Source organism: Urocampus carinirostris, chromosome 8 (assembly GCF_059441175.1).
Source record: "Urocampus carinirostris isolate Australia breed hairy pipefish chromosome 8, RoL_Ucar_1.0, whole genome shotgun sequence".
Lineage (NCBI taxonomy): Eukaryota > Metazoa > Chordata > Actinopteri > Syngnathiformes > Syngnathidae > Urocampus > Urocampus carinirostris.
Window position 1 is genome coordinate 31,159,169 of NC_142356.1, and position 22,708 is coordinate 31,181,876.

The 22,708-nt window shown below is 38.0% G+C and overlaps 1 protein-coding gene across 1 annotated transcript in view; it reads right to left on the reverse strand.

Annotated features, from left to right (window-relative positions):
- Nucleotides 1–22,708, reverse strand: part of LOC148361629 (uncharacterized) — a 48,678-nt gene that overhangs the window by 21,712 nt on the left and 4,258 nt on the right. Inside the window, exons 2-20 of the mRNA XM_088342378.1 lie at nt 21,426–21,790; nt 19,815–19,971; nt 17,827–17,854; nt 12,478–12,577; nt 12,324–12,350; nt 7,142–7,234; nt 7,009–7,072; nt 6,754–6,852; nt 6,417–6,560; nt 5,913–6,008; nt 5,707–5,825; nt 5,472–5,624; nt 5,212–5,385; nt 4,325–4,498; nt 3,868–3,982; nt 3,574–3,767; nt 1,157–1,278; nt 977–1,046; nt 736–896 (exon numbers count right to left, since the gene is read on the reverse strand). Of these exons, the coding sequence (XP_088198504.1) occupies nt 736–896; nt 977–1,046; nt 1,157–1,278; nt 3,574–3,767; nt 3,868–3,982; nt 4,325–4,498; nt 5,212–5,385; nt 5,472–5,624; nt 5,707–5,825; nt 5,913–6,008; nt 6,417–6,560; nt 6,754–6,852; nt 7,009–7,072; nt 7,142–7,234; nt 12,324–12,350; nt 12,478–12,577; nt 17,827–17,854; nt 19,815–19,971; nt 21,426–21,767 (2,432 nt within the window). The 5' untranslated portion in view covers nt 21,768–21,790. The remainder of the gene's footprint in view (nt 1–735; nt 897–976; nt 1,047–1,156; nt 1,279–3,573; nt 3,768–3,867; nt 3,983–4,324; nt 4,499–5,211; nt 5,386–5,471; nt 5,625–5,706; nt 5,826–5,912; nt 6,009–6,416; nt 6,561–6,753; nt 6,853–7,008; nt 7,073–7,141; nt 7,235–12,323; nt 12,351–12,477; nt 12,578–17,826; nt 17,855–19,814; nt 19,972–21,425; nt 21,791–22,708) is intronic.

A 22,708-nucleotide genomic window follows, 5' to 3' on the forward strand; every position in this document is an offset into this window, starting at 1 on the left:
TAATAAGATAAGACCACAAATTATGACAACAAGCACAACTACCACACTATTACTCAGTGTTATTCTTATTACATTTTAATCATTATAATAATAATAGTATTATTGATACAAGTAAAATAAATTATATAAATAGAATTATATAAAGTAAAATAAATTATATGAATAGGGTTATATGGGTAAAAATAGTAAAGTTGGCCCTCACATGAGCCACTCTAATTTCAAGAAATCCAAGAGCCAATATATCTTTTGAGCAAAACTCTTGCTCGACTTAGGAGAGACAATCTCAAAACTGCTCACAGCCAGCATCATTTTGTCCCGGTCGGCATTTGCGTTTCCCGCCATAGATACCTGATCCCGTGCTCGTGTGTTGTTTTTTTTTATCGTGATCTCTCCTCCACAACCACGCATACATCTCCATTAGCAACCGCCAACTTCCTCCACGGTAAGTGCTCCTAATAAACTTAAATTTTATTTCAGCAATATATTTTCATTTATCTCACTACTGTATTTGAATGTGTTCTTAGTGATCAGTCAGATGTGTTTTATAGCATGTATTAATTGGATATCAGTTATCTCTTATGGGTAAAATTATTTAAATGTTTCAGCCATTCTAGATAAAAGCTTGATCCAGGAATAAATTCTTCTGGTATGTTGAGGGGCAACTCTACTGGGAACAATGTCAACTATGTTTTGAAATGATTACAGCTGAATGCAGTCTTGCTGACATGCACGCACTTTCTGGCCAGGAAGCCTCGAGCTTGGGCTTGGAAGGCGATGATGATCACAGTTATCTTCAGATCTCTCTCTTCCTCCAGCTGGGCCAAAACCCCTGTGCGGAAAAAGATCTTGCTCTGCCCGATTCGGTAGAGATTTGGATCCAGGTCCACATGCTTGATCTACATTGGTAGATATTGACAACATTCATTGCGACATGAAATTCAAAGCAGTAAGCGGAGATCAAATAACACTAGGTTACCATGAGGCAGCAAGCTTGCTTTCCATCCATAAAACCTTTGGGAATAGCACTTGCTGCCAGAATTTCATAACTAGAAGAAAAATATTTGCAAAAACAAGATTCATTAAAAAAAAAAAAAAAATCACATTTAGTTACTCGGTAAAGGATAGCAATGCTTTAGTCCTTGATGATGGAGCTCACCGCTGGCGAAACTCTTGGAAGACAATTCGATTGGGGAACCCTTGTCTGCAGATTCGAATCCCCTCTAGCACACCATTACATCTGAGCTGCTCCAGAACCAAATTTGCATCCAGCTTTCCTGCCTGAGGAGAACGACACTTGTAAGACACAAAAATAGTCACCAACACTACCGTTTTATGCATAACACTACTGCTTTTCTCCCTTTTAAAAACGACAAACAATTGAATAAAATAAAAATGTTTTTCTCATTTAAACAACAAAGAAAAAACTCTCGACTTGAATAAAGTATTTCAGTCTACTGCTGCAAGTCTTTGTGCCTGAATAAACTGTTCCAATGATTACACTCGATTTCCTTTTCGGTAAGTTTGCCACTTTCAGTTTTAAACGGTAATTAATTCTAGAGATGGATTGTGTTTCACACAGAAAAATAGATTGTTCACTAACATCTACTGCTTTTTAATGTCAAGAGGTCGGTATGTATGAAAATATTGTACTGTTTTGTCAAAAGCTGTGTCATGCATAGATAGACATTAGGCGGTGCTAGCACTCTTGCCCCTTTGCCATCTCTTTAAGAAAGTGGCTTTTTTAAATACATTTTATAACAACAACCAAATAAAATTGTTTTAAAAGTTTACTGGGGTTATTAATGACTAAGAGGGGATAACATTTTTCAGGGTTGTGTCAAAGATGTTAATGTCCAAAACTTTTCTCTTTTTCAATTTTTTGCAGACAAACTTGGGAATCCTTCCATTTTTTGTCGCGTAGACTCCAATTGTAATTTATACTCTGGTCTACTGTAAATCTGACATCCAAATTGTTGAAAAACCTATTCATAGAATTTTATTAATAAAAGTCAATGCTTACAAAATGTATGTACTATTAAAATTGTACATTTTTATATTCACTTTTACAATGAAACATTTGTATCATCACTTTCATGTAAAAAAAGGTATAATATTTTTTACATTTTTAAAATTACATTTAATATTGACGGATTTTAAAAAAATATTGCTCTTTAAATAACTATTTAATAAACCAATGAAGGCCAATTTAGATCATGAACACACTAAAACAATTTGGAGATTACGTTTTTTTTATTACATGACAACAACGATATGTGGAAAAAGTTCCCTTTTTTAATTCGGGAACTAGTAGGGATCTGAAGTAATGTTTAAATACGTACCTTATAGATTCTAGCATAGCACGCACACCTGTATAACATGTAAACCTGTATGTATTATATGTGACGTTAAGGCCAGATTGCAGGATGTTAGAGAGAGTGTAAACCCTACCTATATGCAATGGTATTATTATCGCTCATACACACAAACACCAAAACGTAGCGTTAGTAGCGGCGGCAGTGGGGCATCTCGGGGTTGCCTCAGTTCCATTCACGTCACGTTCCGAACCCCTCTGAGGTATTTTTTTCTCCTGCGTTCCCGCCCGCAACTGCTTATTTATCGCGTGTCAAGGAAATGTGGGCCCTTGGATCTTAAACCCAGCTGATGATGCATTTGATTGTTGAATACCATTTCCTTAGAAATGCCTCACCTTTGTGCATGATCTATCGAGAATTATTTATTTTAGATCGTCTCCCCAGGTGATCTGGATATTTTTACAAAAAATAGGCCACAGGTGTCTTATGGGTCGAAAGATGTGGTTGCACTCAATATTTTGCATTTGTTGTCCACGATATCTTCCACTGATAAGTCAATGCACAAATACTGTAATATACTAATACAGTGTCTGCCCGGACGCCCCGTGCATCTTTTACGTCGGGTCTACAACTTACAAAATGTCTCCGCCCGGGTGGCCGACAACTTTTTTCAGGAAAAAAGAAAACAAAAAATTCTGTGAATGATTTTTTTTTCAAATCAAATGTTTGCGTTATTCCGATTTCGAAATCTTCGTCCGGCCAATCAGAAGCCTGCATTGAATAACTTCGTGCCTTCCCGAGAGTTATAAGGTCGTGCATATACATATACATGCAATGAATGTTATAAGTAGATTTATCACAAACTTAATTTTAAAGTGTTGTTCCGTTATATATTCTGATTATCAATCCTTAATACTTTACAATAATGGATTTTTTTCAATTAGTTGTCTTATTGTGTTTCTCATCTCATCTCATTAGCTGCACCGCTTATCCTCAGTAGGGTCGCGGGGGTGCTGGAGCCCATCCCAGCAATCATCAAGCAGTGGGAAGGGGACACCCTGAACTGGTTCCCAGCCAATTGCAGGGCTTATTGTGTTTCAAGTTGTGAAAAATGGTGTCCGGTAACTTTTTGTCATGAGTTTCAGACACTGCTAACATATCTAAGAGTGTCACCCGAGCCTCTAGTTTATAACACGCACCCAAACTATGAGTTATTCTTTTAGGTAAAAAAAAAGTGATACGATTTAAATTTTCTTTTTACCCTTTTCTCATGGTTGGGAATAATACATCTGACAAAGTTGGGCTGAGTGTTGTGCAGCGTAGTCATGAGTTTGGCGAGGGACTCCTTGTAAAGCTGCCCGACTGTGCGGAACATTCCCTTCTTGGTCTTCGATCCGCCTCCCATCGAACTGTCTGACATCTTGACGATAGTGTCAAGACCCACTACTCTGTCAGCTGAAGCACACCATACAGTCATAAATCAATCATACAAAAAGAGAAAATATTTTTTTAGGATATTATCCAAATATTCACAATAAAACCTAAGAAATCTCACAGTCTTTCCAGAGGTCTTGCACAAATGAGCTGGAGGAGTTATTGAGCAGGGCTGTGACATTGTCATTCAGAGGGTCCATGTTCTTTGTCAACCAGGCTGTGGCGTTATAGTCCACCTACGAACAAAAAGAACGCATCAGGGCGGCATAGGCTCAGGAGGTAAAGCGCTCGTCTTGGGATCAAGGGGTTGCAGGTTCGATTCCCGGCGCCTCTGCGTTATGTGTCAAAGTGTCCTTGGGCAAGACACTGAATCCCTAATGCCCCCGATAGCAGGTGCTTTACTCGCATGGCTGACGCTGCTATCACTTAGTAGGTAAAATGGAAAAGTGTGAAACACATTGTAAAGCACTTTGGGAGGTCTTCATTGACTTGAAAAGTGCTATATAAATGAAGACCATTTACATAATCAAAATCATATCAAAAATATATTTAAGGTGCAATTGTCCGTGTATCCTCACCTTTCCTGCATAGTGCAGAATAGAAAACTCAGTCTTGTCTTTCAGTTGTTTTGGTTTTGCAAATTTAACGTGGTTCCCTTGGGTGTTCATGAGTTTTTCCACAAAGGAGACGTCGGTGGCTTTGGGGAACCAGCACTCTTCATCCAGCAATGCCAATATGCCTGGAGGGTTGTTCTGCAAATGAGAGATTCACCAAATTTGGGTTGTCAATGATAAAGACAATATTTTATTTTGGGGCTGGGCTGGGCTCATATAGGTATCGGTATCAGTGCCAGTATAATCTTTAAACCAAGATATCAGTTCTCACTCTGGTGGCAGTTAAGTGAATTAATTAATGTCTTATTTGGTTGCTCAGACAGTAAACACTGCTTATAATTTATTTATTTGTGTGATATAAAATGTTGCGAATGATAAGTAACTTATTTATTCTCTTTTTACTAGTAGACACGTGTAAAGAATGCTGATGAGGATGCCAGGACCGTTAGTTATTTTGACAATTGTCATAGCACAGTTGTTTATTGTTGTGCCTGTTTGTTGTTTTGGCTGTTATTTCATACTGTTGTTAGGTATTCTTAATATTATGTGCTCTATATATCATTGTAACTATTGGCTAGTCATGTTGCTGCTCTTTGATAACCACACCCCTATATATTTACTTCAATGTTGAATTAACTCAGAATATAGTCTACCATGCAATATTACCATCATGATTAAATTAAGATTTTCATAATATGTAAAAAAAAAAACCCACAGTGGTATCAATATTGAAAATACAGCCCTAAAATGTATTTTTTAAGGTGAACAAAATACTGTAGTATTCCTACCACGGCCAGTTATTCCAATACGAGGAAAAAAAGCTAGCCATTGTGACATATTAGGCCACTCACCGGCCTCTCGATGAGTTCTATGCACGGCTGGAGGTCCAACCCAAAATCGATGAAATTCCACTCGATGCCCTCTCTTTGGTACTCCTCCTGTTCCAAGATGAACATGGTGTGGTTGAAGAGCTGCTGGAGCTTCTCATTAGTGTAATTGATGCACAGTTGCTCAAAGGAGTTGTCCTGCAATAACAGACAATGTTGAGGGTGGCCTTTGTCCGCAAGAAAAAGGGTTTTCCTTGTGACATTTGACGTCCACAAATCTGTACCTCAAATATCTCAAAACCGGCAATATCGAGGATACCCAAAAAGGAGGCCCCTTGACGTTTGGTCTTGTCCAGGGCTTTATTGACCCGGCCGAGGATCCAGCGGAAGAGGCGCTCAAAAACAGCCTTTGCCAGGGCTTCAATAGCAAAGTCGGCCTGTGACGAGCATAATATGGAACTCATAAAATGATTGTTCTTTTAATCTTGTTTTTCTACGGCAGTGTACGCTGTAGAGTACCTGCTCTTTGGTTTGCGCTTTTTGCACCACCTCTCTGCCAACTTTAATTCGAGGTGTGAGGATGGCGCGAGTGAAGTCTGTCACGTTGATGCCTTGGAGGTGACAAACCTTCTGAGCCGCTAAAGACAAGAGGAGAAATATATGTATTATACAATGTTTAATATAAGAATGTTATGGAATTTCCATATGTATGCATACTAACTAACCTGTGTTGTCAGGCATGGTGGCCTGCTCTTGGTTCCTTTCTTTTTTAAACTCAATGTTTCCCAGCTGCATAACAGTTGAACAGACTTTCAGGATATCTGAGGCATAATCAATAAACGTATTAGTATATTTGTCCATCTGTTCATCATCCATCCATCTGTCCTCCCATCCATCCATCCATCCATCCATCCATCCATCCATCCATCCATCCATCCATCCATCCATCCATCCATCCATCCCCTACATTACAAACATTTCAAGAGCAGAACGTGCAAACTCCATAAAAAGAAAGCCTCAGAGGAGGTTCACATTGTATTTTTCTGCCTGTTAGCAAATCTTTTTTTTTTTTACAGTTCAGCATTTAATTTGCGTCATCAGAAAACAAGACTAAAAAAGTTCAATCAGATGTCAAATATTTAGAATGGACTATGGATATTTCATTGATTGGGCATTCTGCTTGAACATCCATTTGACTGCAATTTTTTGTTGGATCAGGCTAGTGGTACCGATTCGCTCCTCGTCAGAAAAGCCCATGATGGTCATGGCTTCCATGGTCTCCTCAAACATCTCATCATCCTGCTGGCCAGGGATCTGGACATGGCCCGCAACTAAGAAGCGATAGTTACTGAAGGGTTCCAGAAGAAGCTCATCTGAAAGGATAATAACAACAAATCATGATTTCAGTTTTATAACCATCTCTCAATTACTTCACAAAAACACATATATTCATACCGTGAGTATACATCAAGAATTGAATTGCAGACATACATTGATATGCTGTATAGATTCAAAAGAACTGACCCTAGAAAAATACATTCAACACACACATTTTAAGTATGTTACCTCGAACTTTGTCTTTGGCTCCGGCAATCATATAGTAGAAGATATGGAAGGCTCTCTCTATTTTGGCTTGTCTGATACAACGAGACTTTTCCAGGAGGTCTGAGGACTCTTTGATTTAAGAACACAAATTTTCACATTCATCCTGCTAAGATATCCATCCCCACAAACCCTGCTTTACAAACTAGATGAAGTAAACTCTTCTATAGTTACAATGTCAAGTCTGTTGACTTTTTATTAAATCAAAATGAAGGATACAGGTTTCGATATTGGCTCCAACAATATAGCCTGTCACATCAAAGTTGATTCGAATGAATTTACCCTGTGTGAAAAAATAGAACACAAAAACTCAACAACGTTTTAGCACATCACCAAAACCTATGACACTCACAAATCGGGAGGAATTGTCATTTTTGATGGTCTTGGCATTCCCAAAAGCCTCCAAAATGGGATTGGCCTGAAGAAGCTGCTTCTCTAACTCTCCCTGGTAACAACAACACATTTACACAATTAATTGTTGGCGATTTTAGATGCAGATCAGATTGATGTGGTAGGTTTACCAAAATACAATTCAAGTGTGTCAACAAAGACACTCACATAGCAGAAATAAAAAGTGGAATTAGGTCTTACAACGGCTTTTCAAAACTACCTGCATGAAGTCAACATCTCAGAATTCCAGTAAGTTATGTAACCAAATGACTAATATGAATTGCACAGCCCAAATGAGGGGAAGCTGATATATAAACAGACGAGGAGGTCGCGTTGGTTCAGCCGAAAATAATATTACCAGTGCAATGCGTCTGAGGAATCCTTCTTGAAAATACATTTTTGTGTGCATTTTTCATTTGTTAGATGAATTCAATGATCCCGATCCAAAAAAATTAATGTTTAATCTCACTATAGCATCAAGTTGCCCTCGGGTTTTGGAGCCACTTCAAAAACAGAAAGTCTGAAATTTATAAACATTTATTTTTCTGCAGCTCCTGTCAGTCAAGAGCTCTTGGAACATCATCCCCCTTTTCCTACCGGTCTGTATTCTTTTGAGTGGAATCAGGCGATTGTACAATTAGGCAGACGCCTTCTCAATGTGCATTGTGCTAATCCACCTGATCAAAGAGTTTGTGTCATCTTTGAAGCAAGATTCAGACCCACCTCAATAACTTCTCTTCTGCTTAAATGGGTTGTGGTAACTCATTCACTGCCAATCCCTTTAAAACTGAATTTAGTTGACTCTGGCCATTAACAACACTCATGAGATAAAATTATCGGATGAGGAAAAAAGCGACATTGACAGTAGACTGATTGATAATTGGCCCATGATGATGAAAGATCATTTGCAACATAGTGCCATAAATCTGGAAAAAAAAAATACAAAATACAGACCAGCTGATGTACTGAAGATCAGAGCTATCAAAGCAGAAAGGATTGTCTCGCTCATTTAAGCTCCTGGCATAGGTCACTGGAGGAAAGAAATGAGAAATGTGCATAGCAGTGCAGCCAGAAAGAGAATGGGATAGTTCACAGCAAGCCTTTTTCATATCAATGTTTAGTCCAAAGTTTTCAGGGAGTCAAAAAAGAGTACAGAGGCAAAACCATCGTTTTGTTCAGATACAATCTATAGAACCCAACAGTTGACACCAGTAGACAAAAAACATTTACACCACCAATTTAATAAACTAACAAGCCACAACATTAGGCTACTTTTCAATCAAATGCAAAAAAATTGTAGAATAAGTTTTTATAATTGGTCGTGCAACGTATAGCTATCAGGGTAAATGGCTAATTGGGTCTGGTTGGTTGGTTGGATCCTTTAACCACTAGGGTCGTAGGGGCACCATTTCCTGTGGTGTGTCTTGGGCAAGTACAGAATAGTGGCGCCAACATATGTTTCCACCCAGTCTTAAACCGTGGACCGTTCAGGCGAATGTGCTAACCACTGCACTACAGTTACTAAAAAAAACTTCTAAAATGTCAGAGAGCGTGTTTTTTTCAGCATTTTTTCCCCGTTACTTCGTATAAATTGGCCAAGACTTAGTCCTTTAAAGGCGGATATTCTCTACTTTCGAGTCAGTGGTATTTTTTTTACCAATGTCTACCAGATTTGTTGAAGTAAAATGGTAAAAGACTGTAAGGTAGGAATGAGCAATTTTTTTGAGTTACGGCCCGGATTGGGTTCAAACATTAAGTGTAATGGCCGTGTCAATACGTACAGTAGTTTCAATCTGATACATAGGCAATAAATTAGGAAAGAAAAAAAAATACGGGCCTATCAAAATTTTCTCATATTGTCCCTGCCATTTCTAAAAGACAAGTGTCCATTTTTTGGTCATTTTTTTATTTAAACCAAACATAGGCTGTAATGACTATTTGATTACGAGTTTAAATGCTTTGCAATACAGCATATGTACATTTGCTTTTGAACATTGTAAAATGTATGACATTGGAGTTAATAAAAGTATGCCTTAAAAATACAAAAATAAGATTAATTATATTTCCATATAAGACTTATTCAGTAGCTCAGGAGGTGGAGTGCTCTTCTTGGTACCAAGAGGTCTTTGGTACGATTCCCGGCTTCTCCAAGTTGAATTTTGAAGTTTTGAAATTTTGAAGTTGAGGTTTTCTTGGACAAGACACTGAACCCTTGAATGCCCTGATAATCAGGTAGGTGCCATGCATGGCTGAAGCCGCTCTCAATGTGTGAGTGTGAATGGGAAAGTGTGAAGCACATTGTAAAGCGCTTTGGGAGGTCTTTAGTGACTTGAAAAGCGCTATATAAATGCAGTCCATTTACCATTTACTTACTTATTTGTAAACATTCTATTAATATCACATTGAATGTTTAATTTCAAGGCCATTGGTGAAAAAAATAAAAAATAAAAGAATGGCGACAATTCTTAATACAATCAGCAACAATGCACATTTATGAATAAATAAACATGCAAACATCTACATGCTATATTGTATTTTTTTTTTCTATAAGTAGACTATTTAATAAACATCAATGGATTTTAACTTGCATTGAGGACCGTCCTAAAGCCCTCCCCTGAGCCCCCTCTTTTTATCAACTCTTCAACGTTACAAAAAACAGATTAGCCCTAAAGGGTGTGGATAGATAGATAGATAGATAGATAGATAGATAGATAGATAGATAGATAGATAGATAGATAGATAGATAGATAGATAGATAGATAGATAGATAGATAGATAGATAGATAGATAGATAGATAGATAGATAGATAGATAGATAGATAGATAGATAGATAGATAGATAGATACTTTATTCATCCCCGAAGGGAAATTCACATTTCCAGCAGCATCCCTGAGCTGAGAACAATACATTAATAAAGCAAAAAGAATACAATATACAAATACCCAGTGTGACGTGCAAATGCCCACTGTAGCGTGTTATATAGAATAACTAAATAGTGCTACACAGAATACATATTGCAGTAAGATTCGGTAATATGCAATGAAGGTGGTGTGGTTTACTGTGGGCTTTTACTCTGCCGGGTAGAGTAAAGGGCCTCATGGCATGAGGAAGAAAAGATCTCTTCAGTCTGTCCATACAAGACAGTGACAGCAGTCTGTCGCTATCATGATTGGTGTACGGGGATGAATAAAGGATCTACCTACCTACCTACCTACCTACCTACCTACCTACCTACCTACCTACCTACCTACCTACCTACCTACCTACCTACCTACCCATCCATCCATCCATCCATCCATCCATCTATCTATCCATCTATGCATCTGTCTATCTATTTTAGCGGCAAACATCAAACAACAGGGCACAATAATAGTCAAAATAAGAAACTGGCATCCAATCAAATCTCCTTTGAAGGTTTCCACTCATAAAACTTATCAATAACTCAAACAAGGGCTAGCTTAGAATTTTCTTTTGTTAAATTTGAGAAGTAGATTGCCCACCCCTGCTTTTAGTATATATTTCAAGAATTGAGTAGTACATTGTTATCTGCACATTCAGAATGGTTTTTAAAGAAAATGTCTGGATTCAAGTTACCGGGCCTTTAACACTTTATCGCTAGAGCTTTCAGTGTGAATACTCTATTGCCACTCAGAAAAAGATTTTAAAGTTTGTCAACAGTTAAAAGAAAATTGCAAACCACACAGTTAAACTAAATGCATCACCTCAAAAATTTCCAGGAAAAAATGAGGCAGAGCAAGGAAGGTAAATAAAGAGGATGTGTTGGAGGCAAGAGAAAAATGGTTGCGCATGCTCACACTGTGCACTTTTATCGGTGAGAGACCCTTTCATTGCTGGGGAGGCTTCCAATCATCACCGCTGGCAGTGAAAGGGTGTTCACTGAGAATGTTTGACACCCAACTCAACATAGTAAACCAACAGCACTAGTCGATTCTGGAAGGTTCAAATGTGACTACGAAGTACAGTGGTACTCTTTGTACGAACAGCTGTAAACACAAGAATTTCCGTTTACAAGTTTTATTTACAATAAATATCTTGCTCACTATACAAAGGAAAATCCAGTTCACCAACAGTCGCAGATGCTACCACTGGAGAGCGCTCACCGCTCGTGACTGCTCACTGTCAGCATTAGCTTGTCCAGTTTAGGCATGCAAACTACTAAAGGCAAAAAATATGCTGTTCAAAATTTGTATGCTTATGTTGATTAATAGTTACAGTAACTTCAACTTTAAGTGTACAGTAAGTTCTTAGGTATCATCAACAGTCTCTCTATCTCATACCTGTTAATCTCCGCCAATTGCTCTGCTTATTAATAATTACAAATCTTTTTGATTAAGCGATAATAAACCTTGCAAACACAATACAGCACCTATTTACTCAAAGCAAGACAGATTATGTAGAAAGCTGTGACAAAATTGTCAATCTATGATGACGTTGTCGTCTGCTACCAGTGATCAAGACATCTGGATTAAAGCCGAAATAGGCAAAACAATATTGGTTCTTTTTAATTAATTTTTTTCCTGTATTAAAATTGTTACACAACGTACACAATTCTAAATGATCAAAAGACGTATGAAATGTGTGGAACAAATATAAGTTGACAGGTATGCAATCTCGGTCACTCTTCGTTGTAGCTTCTTCCTCCGCACCACACGTAAACATTTGTTTTGGTGACTGCCTCCGGGGTAAGTGCTAAATTAGCTCACATTTCATATTGTTAAAATCGTCTTATTTATCTTACTACTGCATATATTTGTTTGATTACTTTTCAAATGGGTTTTTAGTCATCAGGAATGTGTCGGGAACAGGCCAATTAGTTTATTTCATCCGGGGAAAATGTCCTCTTTACAAGAGCAATCTGAGCTATGAGCACAATCCTACAACGAATTAAGCTCGTATGTTGAGGTACCACTGTACTATCATGCAAATCCACACTCAATGGCCAACACAGAAAAAACTCATGTTAGGGAAAACACTAATCCTGATGATTTGGAACTCTGAATTGAAAATAAATGTCCCAAAAATGGCTCTTTGGTAACAAAGTCAAACTACCTTCATGCACGTTGAACTCTCAGGAACAAACAGCACACACAAAAACACACATCAGGCGTACCCCTTTACTCACGTAGGCAAACTGCGATCCTGATTGTTGCTATTTGGAGGAAATGGCGATATACAGGATTAAAGCGAGCAGTATCCTAAATACATGAAGAGTGAGGGAACTGGCTAACAGACCCTTACAATTCATTACAACATTTCTGCTTGGCATGCATACTTACAGCACTGCTGTCCTTCTTGCCTTTGTGTGACGACGCCACCACTGCCAAATACTGGATGACTTTTTTGGTGTTTTCGGTCTTTCCTGCGCCAGACTCCCCACTGCAGAGCACAAAAAACATGTCAAGGTGAGACCATTAAGAGGAAGAAAAAAATATAGTATCCTCCTGGCTGAGACATGTGGTAAAAGCTTATTTTGAACGCTCTTTATTGTAAGAGTGTTTCTTAATGGGACACATTTGTATTCATTGTAGAATTTGTAAAACTTAAAGGGAGTCTGTGCGTTATCAGTGTCTGAAACTCATGACAAAAAGTTACCGGACACCAGGGCAAAGACGTTGTGTAAGTTGTACGCCCGACGTAAAAGATGCACGCCACCGACGTTATTTCTGACACTGGCATTATATAATGTCGCTGTATGATGCGTATGATGCTGTATGTTTGCCGCGGGCAAAATGTGGCTTGCCACATATTTTTATGTGGCCTGTGAGACCATGCTGAGAGAACCACAAAAAACAGGCAAACAACGACTTTCAGTTTTAAATATGTCCACTGGATATCGCCAAAACTAGACGCCCTTCCTAACCACCCACTGTAACTGGATTCTCTGACGTTAATCAACCAGAGAACATTGAGAAAAACCATGGATAAGGTAATACGAAATCTACATCAATAAAAAAATAGCACTTAGGTATTGTTGCAGAAGTTTAAAGAGGCCTAAGCTCCTTTCTATAATACAAGCATAATGTCCCGGCATTGCGTTTCCGGACATGAAGTTGCCGGGGTTGGCGTTGTCGGGCATTCTACTTGAGCGAGGCTGTTGGAGCCGTGGTTTGTTGAAAAAGCACCAGGGAGCCACTAGAGAGTGCCAAAGAGCAGCATGACAGCATGCAGATCAAGAACTGCTTGTACACAAAAGCAGTTGTTTACTGATTTTGTTGGTACTTACTGGTAGACACTCAGAGCCCTAGAGTACAACTGTGTAAATTTTTACGAAAATTGGTTCCATTGTTTTGGAGCCTAATAATTGTTTTAAAATCAAATCTAACATCTTTGAATCATAATTTAATTGTGAGCCTCTAAAAACACTCTCAGCCTTCCAGCTAAAGCACACTTTTTATGCCATTTATTTACTGGTCTGGCCCCCATGAGAATGTTTTTCCTACCAAGTGGCTCAAAGCTAAAATTAGTCTGACACCCCTGGTTTAGTGCAACCGAAAGCGAGTCCTCAAAAAGCACACAAATACAAACTACGGAATCTGAAAGTGACAATTTCACTTCTCGTTTTTTCGCCCAACCTTTTTGAGTTTTTCGGTTACCCATAGCAGCAAGATGGCGGACGATAAGGTCCACTCCCACTAGGTAAACCTCATGCTACGTCAAATACATTTCTTGACCGACAAGTATTTAAAAAAATTCAAGTTTATCCGATACTTCACGTTTATTTGTTTATTATATGAATCACTGTTGAGATTTTGTAATTAATTAAGTTTCTTCACCACAAGCAGGCGCAAAATCATAAGCACTGTCCCTTTAAAGACATGCTCACTCCATTTTAATCTATAAAATGCATCACAGATCAGAGTTGAACAATCCCAGGGCCACCAGCTATTGAATTCATGGCTCCTTAAAAGGCATGGGAGGCTCTGCGTAGTGCTTGGAAGGTCGGAGCCTGTTCAATCTATTTTTTTCCTGTGCACATCTGCTATAAAGTCACAACATCCATTTCACTGCTTAAAAAAATAATTCTTGTTCCACATTATTTTGCTCGTTTCAAGCATAACTTTTCTCATTTTACTGCTAAGAGCAAACTTATCTGATAAAGCAGGGGTAGACTACCCGGTACATTCTTTAGCTCATACTGAAAATACTTTTTAAAAGAACAAGATTTAAAAAGGACCAAATGTAAATGTTTATAGAGAAAAATGTTTTTAGAATGGTTAAAGATAAGTCTGTTGACCAGTTAAGGGACGGCTTTTCAATCAGATTAAATGGTTGTGACGTCCCTAATGCCACAAAATAGTACAAAAAAATGGTGTTCAAACTGACGAGGGAATAAATTGGTTATGATAAACCAAGTGAGGTAAAGATCTCATTTGAATCTATTGGTTACTTACAAGGTGGTCGAAAGACACCAACAAATATTTTAAGTTATCTAAATATTTTGTAACACAAATAAAATATTCATTTCCAACTTTGGCAGATTCCAATAAAATGTATTCCATCTTTTGCCAAAATATTTTTCTGAAAGGACACTGTGTAATATTTGACCACTAGATGCCGCTATATTGTGTAGTGCAACCAAAAACAAGTGCTAAAAAGGACAAGGAAGAATACACTCAAAGTGACTAAACTGTACCAATTTTCTCCTATCTTTTGCACTATTTTTTTCCACAAGGTTTTTGCCCCCTGAGGGTACCCATAGCAGAAAGATAGCGGACAATTATATCCGTTCCCTCTTGGTGACCCTTACGTTATATAATACGAATACATTTCTCCACCTACGAGTACATAAAAAAAACAATATTTTTTCTTATTATTCAAATCAATAATTAAAACAAATATATATATATTATTTTTCACCACTAGGAGTCGCTAAATAATACACAATGTCCCGTTAAATAATTGTTGGAATAAAATAGATTATGATACATGAAATAATAACGTTAGAACGTGTATGTATAAAATATAAAATTATCTTAGTCCAATGGATTATTATTCTCAAATTATGTAAATAATCTTGTTTTACCTCCAACATTTGTTTAAAAAAAAAATCATAAAATAAATAGAAACGAAAAGATCATTGCAATTTACTTAAATACATGATTTTCTTTTTACTTGTTTTATACGCCTTTTTATTCTAAATTTACAAAGAAGACTTTTTGGAGTGTTCAGACAAACCTGTGAGTGCTAGATACATTCTAAAGGAACTTTTACATCACTTGCTTAATCAAAATAAATTAATGCCTAGCTCAGTAGTAAATTAGTGTTCAGCATTAAGAATACTACAAATACTGATTGATGTACATATACTATATTAAGAGTATTTATGTGCACATGAATCTCAAGGAACCTGCATACTTTAAGACGGCGTTGGTTCATGTCTATTCTAATTTTTCGTAAATACATTAAACGAAGTAATAGGTGAATTTCAAAATAAATAAAACCCGAGGTAGATGCAGAAGTGGCTACTCGCCATAGTAGCCAGTTCCGTGATGGCTGCAGTGAAAATAACACAGACGTTGAACGTACAGCGCATGCAGACACTCGCACGGGCGCTCACGTTATACATGACATTCCATGTTCTTCGACAGCAACATTTCTGCCATATAAGGCCCCAACGGCCTGTAGAGTTTTACAGCAGTTGTAGTTTTAACTCAAATGGTCATGTTACCGCTGCAATTTTACTGGGCAAGTGTTTCAGGTCATTCCAAGTTATCATTTTAAAAGATTGCACGTCAAGTTAATGGGATTTTCTTACATTTATTCAATCTTGTGTGTCTCAACGTGTTTATAGTGGTTCCCTTGAGTGCAAATGTTTCCTAATCTAGGGCGCAGACCAGCGAATACTAGAGAAAAACCCTGGAAAGGGTGTGAAGAATAGAAAATTGGGGATTTAAAAAAAATAACGTTTTGTACAGTTTTGTATAATTTTAGAATTTTGAGTGGAGAAAGCTTATAGCTTTTTGTCCTCTTTTTGCTTGGCTCCATATGTATAGCTTCAGTATTTGGGATAAACATCTCAATGATTTGGAATACCTGCCACCCGAGTGAATTTTTTTTTTAATAAAAGAAAAGTGTATCTTGGTTACAACACACTCACACACTGAAATAGATCAATGGTTCTGCAAAGGAGATACTTAAAATTTTAACTAAACTAAAAGAACAAGCATTTATGATAAAATAGTTATTTAATTGGCAGCACGGCGGAGCAGTGGTTAGCACGTGTGCGGCACAGTTCTGAGGTCATGAGATCGAACCTCCTGTCTGGAGTTTGGATGTTCTCCCCGTGCTTGCGTGGGTTTCCTCTGGGCACTGCCGTTCCCTCCCGCATTCCAAAAACATCCATGGCAGGTTAATTGGCCGGTCCAAATTGTCCCTAGGTGTGAATGAGCGAGCAGATTGTCTGTCCCTGTGTGCCCTGCGACTGGCGGGCAACCAGTTCAGGGTGTCCCCTGCCCACTGCCCGAAGATAACTGGGATGGGCTCCAGCACCCCCGCGACCCTACTGAAGATAAGCGGTACAGATAATGGATGGATGGATGGATGGATAGTTATTAAGTTATCAAGTCTTTATTACAATTAAATATATTGACTGTACATACCATTCTTGTTGTATCCAGAAAGGAATTCATTTTTAGATTTGTTAATAGTTTGCAATATTCTGTGATCTGTGCAGCCCTTTGAGACTCCTTTGAGGGCTATACAAATAAACATGACTTGATTTTACTAGTGAGGATAAGCGGTACATATAATGGATGGATGGATGGATTTGAAATAAAACAATACAGAATGAGTAAGACGTCTAACTTTCTTAATTAAGAAGCAATGATCAGCTTGACGGTGTGTATTGTAACATTGTAAAAACAAAGAAAAACCTCTCAACTCTCGAGCCACAGCTAATCCAACTGTACCAAACAGAACCTAACTGTAAAAAACAAAATATGTAACCTTCGATCAATCAATCAATCATTTTCAACTGATCCACATTTCTCTACACAATTTTTTCCCTTGTCTGTCATTCAACACATCTTGAGCTTATAAGCAAGTTCTATAGAAGTCAGATAACAATCCTGTTTCCCAAGCTGTTTTAGGGATGGGAAACATGGAGAGAAAGGCAGGACTATGATTGCAGGGGGCAGGTTTCATCGCCATTGGCCTAAAGATAGTCAGTTCAGCAGCTAATAAATACCTTGAAAGTAGATGAGATGTAGGCCTAACTGCCAATCTGCTTTCCGAGTCAATTTGGAGGCCAAATTTGGGACCAACAGTCTGAGAGGCAAGTCATCAGAGAACACTAGAGTCACTTGAAAGCATTCCCAAAGGGACTCTCGAGATATAAATATCAAAGCAAACTAGAATTTGTGGACAAATCATGCAGCTTGAGTCCCTTTTTCAATTTTAATTCAAACATCAAACTATGATATAAATCCCTTTTCCCGTGCTTTTCTCAAGGGCGTAGAATAATTCACTTGATTCATTACAAATGTGCCCAAGCATTTTTGAACAATCCTAGGAAGTGCAAGATACGATATAAGCACACAAAAGCCATTGAGTGACATCATGGAAAAACGGTCCAGGGCGAAAAAATAAATGGAGAGACAGTACTCTCATGGCAGATTTGTACTCACGTGCAGAGAATGGATTGGTCCTCACGATCTGCAGAAAACAGAAAAACAGTGGGTTTTAGCGTGTTATAAACCTATGTCTGCTTTATATTTACAGTGGGTCAAAATGACACCGATTCATTTATGCTGTATAGAGCCGCATATTGTGAATCTACAGCTTAGGATAACTTTCTCAAAGGTAATTTTTATTCCCTTAAGCATGAAGATCTGAAGCAACAAGCCAACAAGGCTAAGAATTATTTAAACTCTGCACTACTTTACATAACTGTGACTATACTTGTAAGTGCAATCACAGATAACCTGATATTTTTTTGACATGTTACTAAAAAGTCTGATGGTGTTGACTTTTTATTGTGATTAAGTTTACTTAGATGGCTATTTCTGGGATGGAAAAAGAATGCTATGGTGTCTTTTTCTATAGAAACTAAACACGTACACAAGCAAATCTATTTTTTTATTCCCACTGCACAGCCATGACAGTGATACACAGATCTGTTGAAACCGACAATCTTCACGGTGTACATGAAGTATTTGTCCAAGAAAGGAGCTCACTCTATAAAAAGTGAGCTGGATTTTGTCCAAAAGAATAAAGTAGATGTAGACAGAACTTGTCGAGTTGTACAAACTAATGTAGGTAATGGGGAGTAGTAAATTGAGTAATTGTTTTGTTTTTTTTCTCTCGCAACATTGTTTGATCTTCCATCAGGATGCCTATCAGGCATGAGAAGCAGATCCTCGCCAATAGAAACACTTCACTAATGCTCAGTGAAGGGATGAGACAGCGCATCATGATTAAATAGCTTTGAGAGACACGACTTGCCAAGTCTCGATGTAATCTAAAAATAATATTATTTTAGTATGTTATCCAAATTATAACATAATAAGATTAGGAACTACTACTGTATTGTTTTTTTCCCCTTGAGCCCTTGGTTCTGTGCCAAGTTAAGCTATAAGTCAGTCTCATTTGTGTTTTCTATGAACAGAAGTAAAGCAAACAATTCCAGATCACCATTAAGAAAAAAAGGTAAAACAAGTAAAAAGGGCAAATGATATTTCCAGAAGACAAATGTTTATAATGTAGCAGAAGAAAGCTGAAGCATTAGAATAGATGCAGCATCGGTTTGGAACTTAGGTTTGTAATTCTGAATCCTATTTACTTTTTCCTTCCTTTATGCAGTAATGAAGCGCTTAAGTGAAAGGAGGCGTTTTGAAATGTGCATATTATTCTAACATAAATGTGATAAAGTAATAGCTTAGTAGACCTTCAAATAGGGAGAATACATCAATGCATTTTGAACTTACAAGAAGGACAGGAGAGGACTGTATAAGAAACCCTCACAATGCCATTATCCAAATATGTTGTATAAGCCCTCCTTTGTTAAGAAAGCAGACCCGGGCGTGGTACAGTCACTGCTGTTGGAGCAGAGCGTGTGCCAAATTACAGATTTAAAGCACTCGATATTCCGTCCACGTACTAACCAGGCCAACCCTGCTTAGTGTCCTGAGATCGGGTGTTTTCAGGGTGGTGGGCCTTAAACAGGACTTACAAAATTGGCCACATACTTCATTGGGTCTATCAACAGGATTGCAGGACATGGCCTCTTAATTTTTGGGGTGATTGCATTACACTTTACCAAATTGCTAAGATGGAATAAAAGAAAGACAAGTTGACAGGAAACACTTTACAGACGCCCACCGAGCTCTCAACAAAGACACCAACTCCTCAGAGGGAACGTCGGCGCCTCAGCTAGACTTCCAGTGGGCCCGACCCCCAGTAGGCACACACGAAACAGAGTCCATGGGAAAGCGAGGCAGCTAAGGTCAGACCACGGCCGAGCTAGCTTAGATTCGTTTACAATAACCAAAGCCTTACCAGCAATTCAAGGGCCGCTTCTACAAAACACTGAGTCTCAAATTTGGCAGTACGTTGACCGAGTTACTGCCAAGGTTGTAACGGTTACTGTACAGCTATCGTCTTTGAGAGGCCATACCTTGCATCATGTTTCTGTACGCGTTGTCTGTGATGGAATAGATGTGTGGGGGGACTTCATGCCGCTTCTTCCCTTTGTACATTTCAACGATTTTCTCAGAATAAATAGGCAACATCTTGTAGGGGTTGACCACAACGCAGAACAGGCCCGAGTATGTCTGAAAGAAAAAGGGTCATAGCATAGTCTCAGATGACTTGTCAACTGTTATACATTTTGTGGCATTAAAATCCCATGATTAATATTATTTATATTTCAATTGGTGGGGCTTGGTCACATGACACTAATAATCAGGAAGTGCTTGCTAGAAAGCCTTCAGTGACATATCCCAGCAACACCTACTGCAGCTGAATGCTCTTTCGTTTCCTGTTCTAGGTTGGTTGAAAGTTTTCTATAAGAACTGTACAATGTTAGTTTGGACATAATCGGACTGATTTAAACGCATCATCCAACAAAGTCAAACTTTTACAAACTAGCGTTTTTGTGTGAGGTAACAAGTTAACGGTATGCAGCTAAGATGGTCTTTTATTGTCATATATTGGGGCGGCATTAGCTCAGGAGGTAGAGCTCGTCTTGGGATCAAGAGATCGCAGGTTCGAATCCCGGCTCCTCCATGTTACATGTCGAAGTGTCCTTGGGTAAGACACTGAACCCCTAATGCCCCCAAAAAGCAGGTTGGCGCCTTGCCTGGCTGCACGGCCGCTATTGGTGTGTGAGTGTGTGTAAATGGGTAAATGTGAAGCACATTGTAAAGCGCTTTGGGAAGTCTTCATTGACTTGAAAAGCACTATATAAATGCAGATCATTTCATTTCATTTGATTTCATGGAAAGTGTCTTATTTTTACAAAGTTTCACAAAATCTAAAATGAACACAAATGTATCTGAAAGGCAAACAGAGTAAAGCCTCAACCTTATTTTAACTTTTAAAGACATTTTCTTCATTAATGTTTGCTATCTGTTGGAATCACAGCCTGCTATGCATTGATGTGCAGCCAGGGGAAGCAGGTGAGGCACAGCTTTTTCTATCACAATGGAAATAGAGAATTGAAACATATTAAATGGTTATATCGATTCGGTGTTTCTCTTTTAACTTCAAAAATTTGGGATTTCCTTTTTCCAAATAAGTGAATCTCATTAATATTTTTAATCACCAGTAACTCTTGCTTCATGGCATAGGGCGATAGTGAAACACAGGAATCTGATTTGCCGCACACCTCAGCCCCAGACAATAGAATTAGAGATAGTATTAACAAGCTAACAGCAAGTCGAGCCATCCAGTAATTTCTTTCTCGTTGCATGGATTTCTTTCCCCCCACAATGTAGGATTACCCATCAATTGATGCTTTTATTAATAAAAAAGACCCGCATAGACCTCATTAATAAGTTATGGTAAGACAGTATTATATTCTTTATTCTATGCTACAGTTTATATATTGTTTCATTGCTCTGCCATCAAATGATGAATAAGCTGTAGGTTCATTAATTTGTAAATCTGACTGTGCCTCACCAGACGCCATGTCACTTCTGCCATGTGTGATAGGAACAGAATAGAGACCAATAACAAAAATTTTATATTTATGCGTCAAGTTGGATCTTTTTAGGTGCATACTTACATAAATGAGGCCAGAGTAGTATCGCTCCCGGATATTGTGCAATACCGAAGCCTCGTTGAGGCAGGTGAGCTCGGCCATGTCTTCCACCTTGCTAAACTTGGGCGGGTTCATCTTCTGAATGTCATCCTTGTTGACCGTCACTTTCTTGCCGTTGTCGGCCAACTCCACAAGGACTTCGTCGCCGTGCTCCTCCTTGATGCTGGCGGCCTCAAAGCCGTGCCGGTCCGAAGGGATCCACACCAGTTTCTTGGCCGCCCAGTCAGCTTGAGCCATGGGGCTGTTCAGGAAGTCCTTGTCGACATAGAGGAACTTCTCGTCCTCATTTGGGCCTTTCTTGGACATTTTTGAACCAGGTAGGGGGCCGACTGGTGAGGCAAGCAGAAACCCATATTAAAACAGGAAACAAACCTCATGTAAGTTGGAAAATGTGGGCTTATTTTAAGAACAAAACATTTGGTTATGAGAGAGGTTGACACAATTTTTAAAAAGCATCCCAAAAATATGACTGCAGTGTTTCCCTACACTCGACAAGCATAAAAACACCTAGAGGAAACCACAACCACCAACCTTTTTAATTAGTAAATGTAGGAAACCATGAAGTAAAAATAGGTAAAATAATCATCTTTCCAGATAAAAGGATCCTATATATATATAATTTATCATCGCTAGAATAATACCCGCCATATTGAATATTTTAGATTACAGTTACTTTGAGATTTTTTTTAATACATTTTATGGAATAAATAAAATTGAAATAATTAAAAATATATATTTTTAAAAAATGCTCCTGTTCCGAGGCCAGATAATTTTAGTTTTTACATTATATTCCTGATCAATTACCTATTATTTTTTATTTTAAGGTAAAAAGAAAATAATTCTCAATAAGAAAAATTGCTTGTATACTCTGTCATATCAGATATTTTAGCTTACAGGTATGTCGAGATATTTTATAAGTTTACCTTAAAATGTTAAAAATAGAGTATAAGAAAAATAATGACACACAGTAATACTATTTTCCATATACTGTGCAGTATTCCCTCGCTATAACCGAGTTTACTTTTTACAGTTTCACTACTTCACAGATTTGCAATTTGCACTGTGTTCTGCATTATGATTGTCTAATGTTTATTTGACGGTACAGTAGTACAGTATTTGGTTACAGGGTATAGTGTAGTACTTAATTGTTAAAAATTGTATTCAATTAAAAAAAAAAAGGCTTCGACTTCACAGATTTTGCATATGACACATTGTTATGATTATAATTATTGATATCTGACCTATGT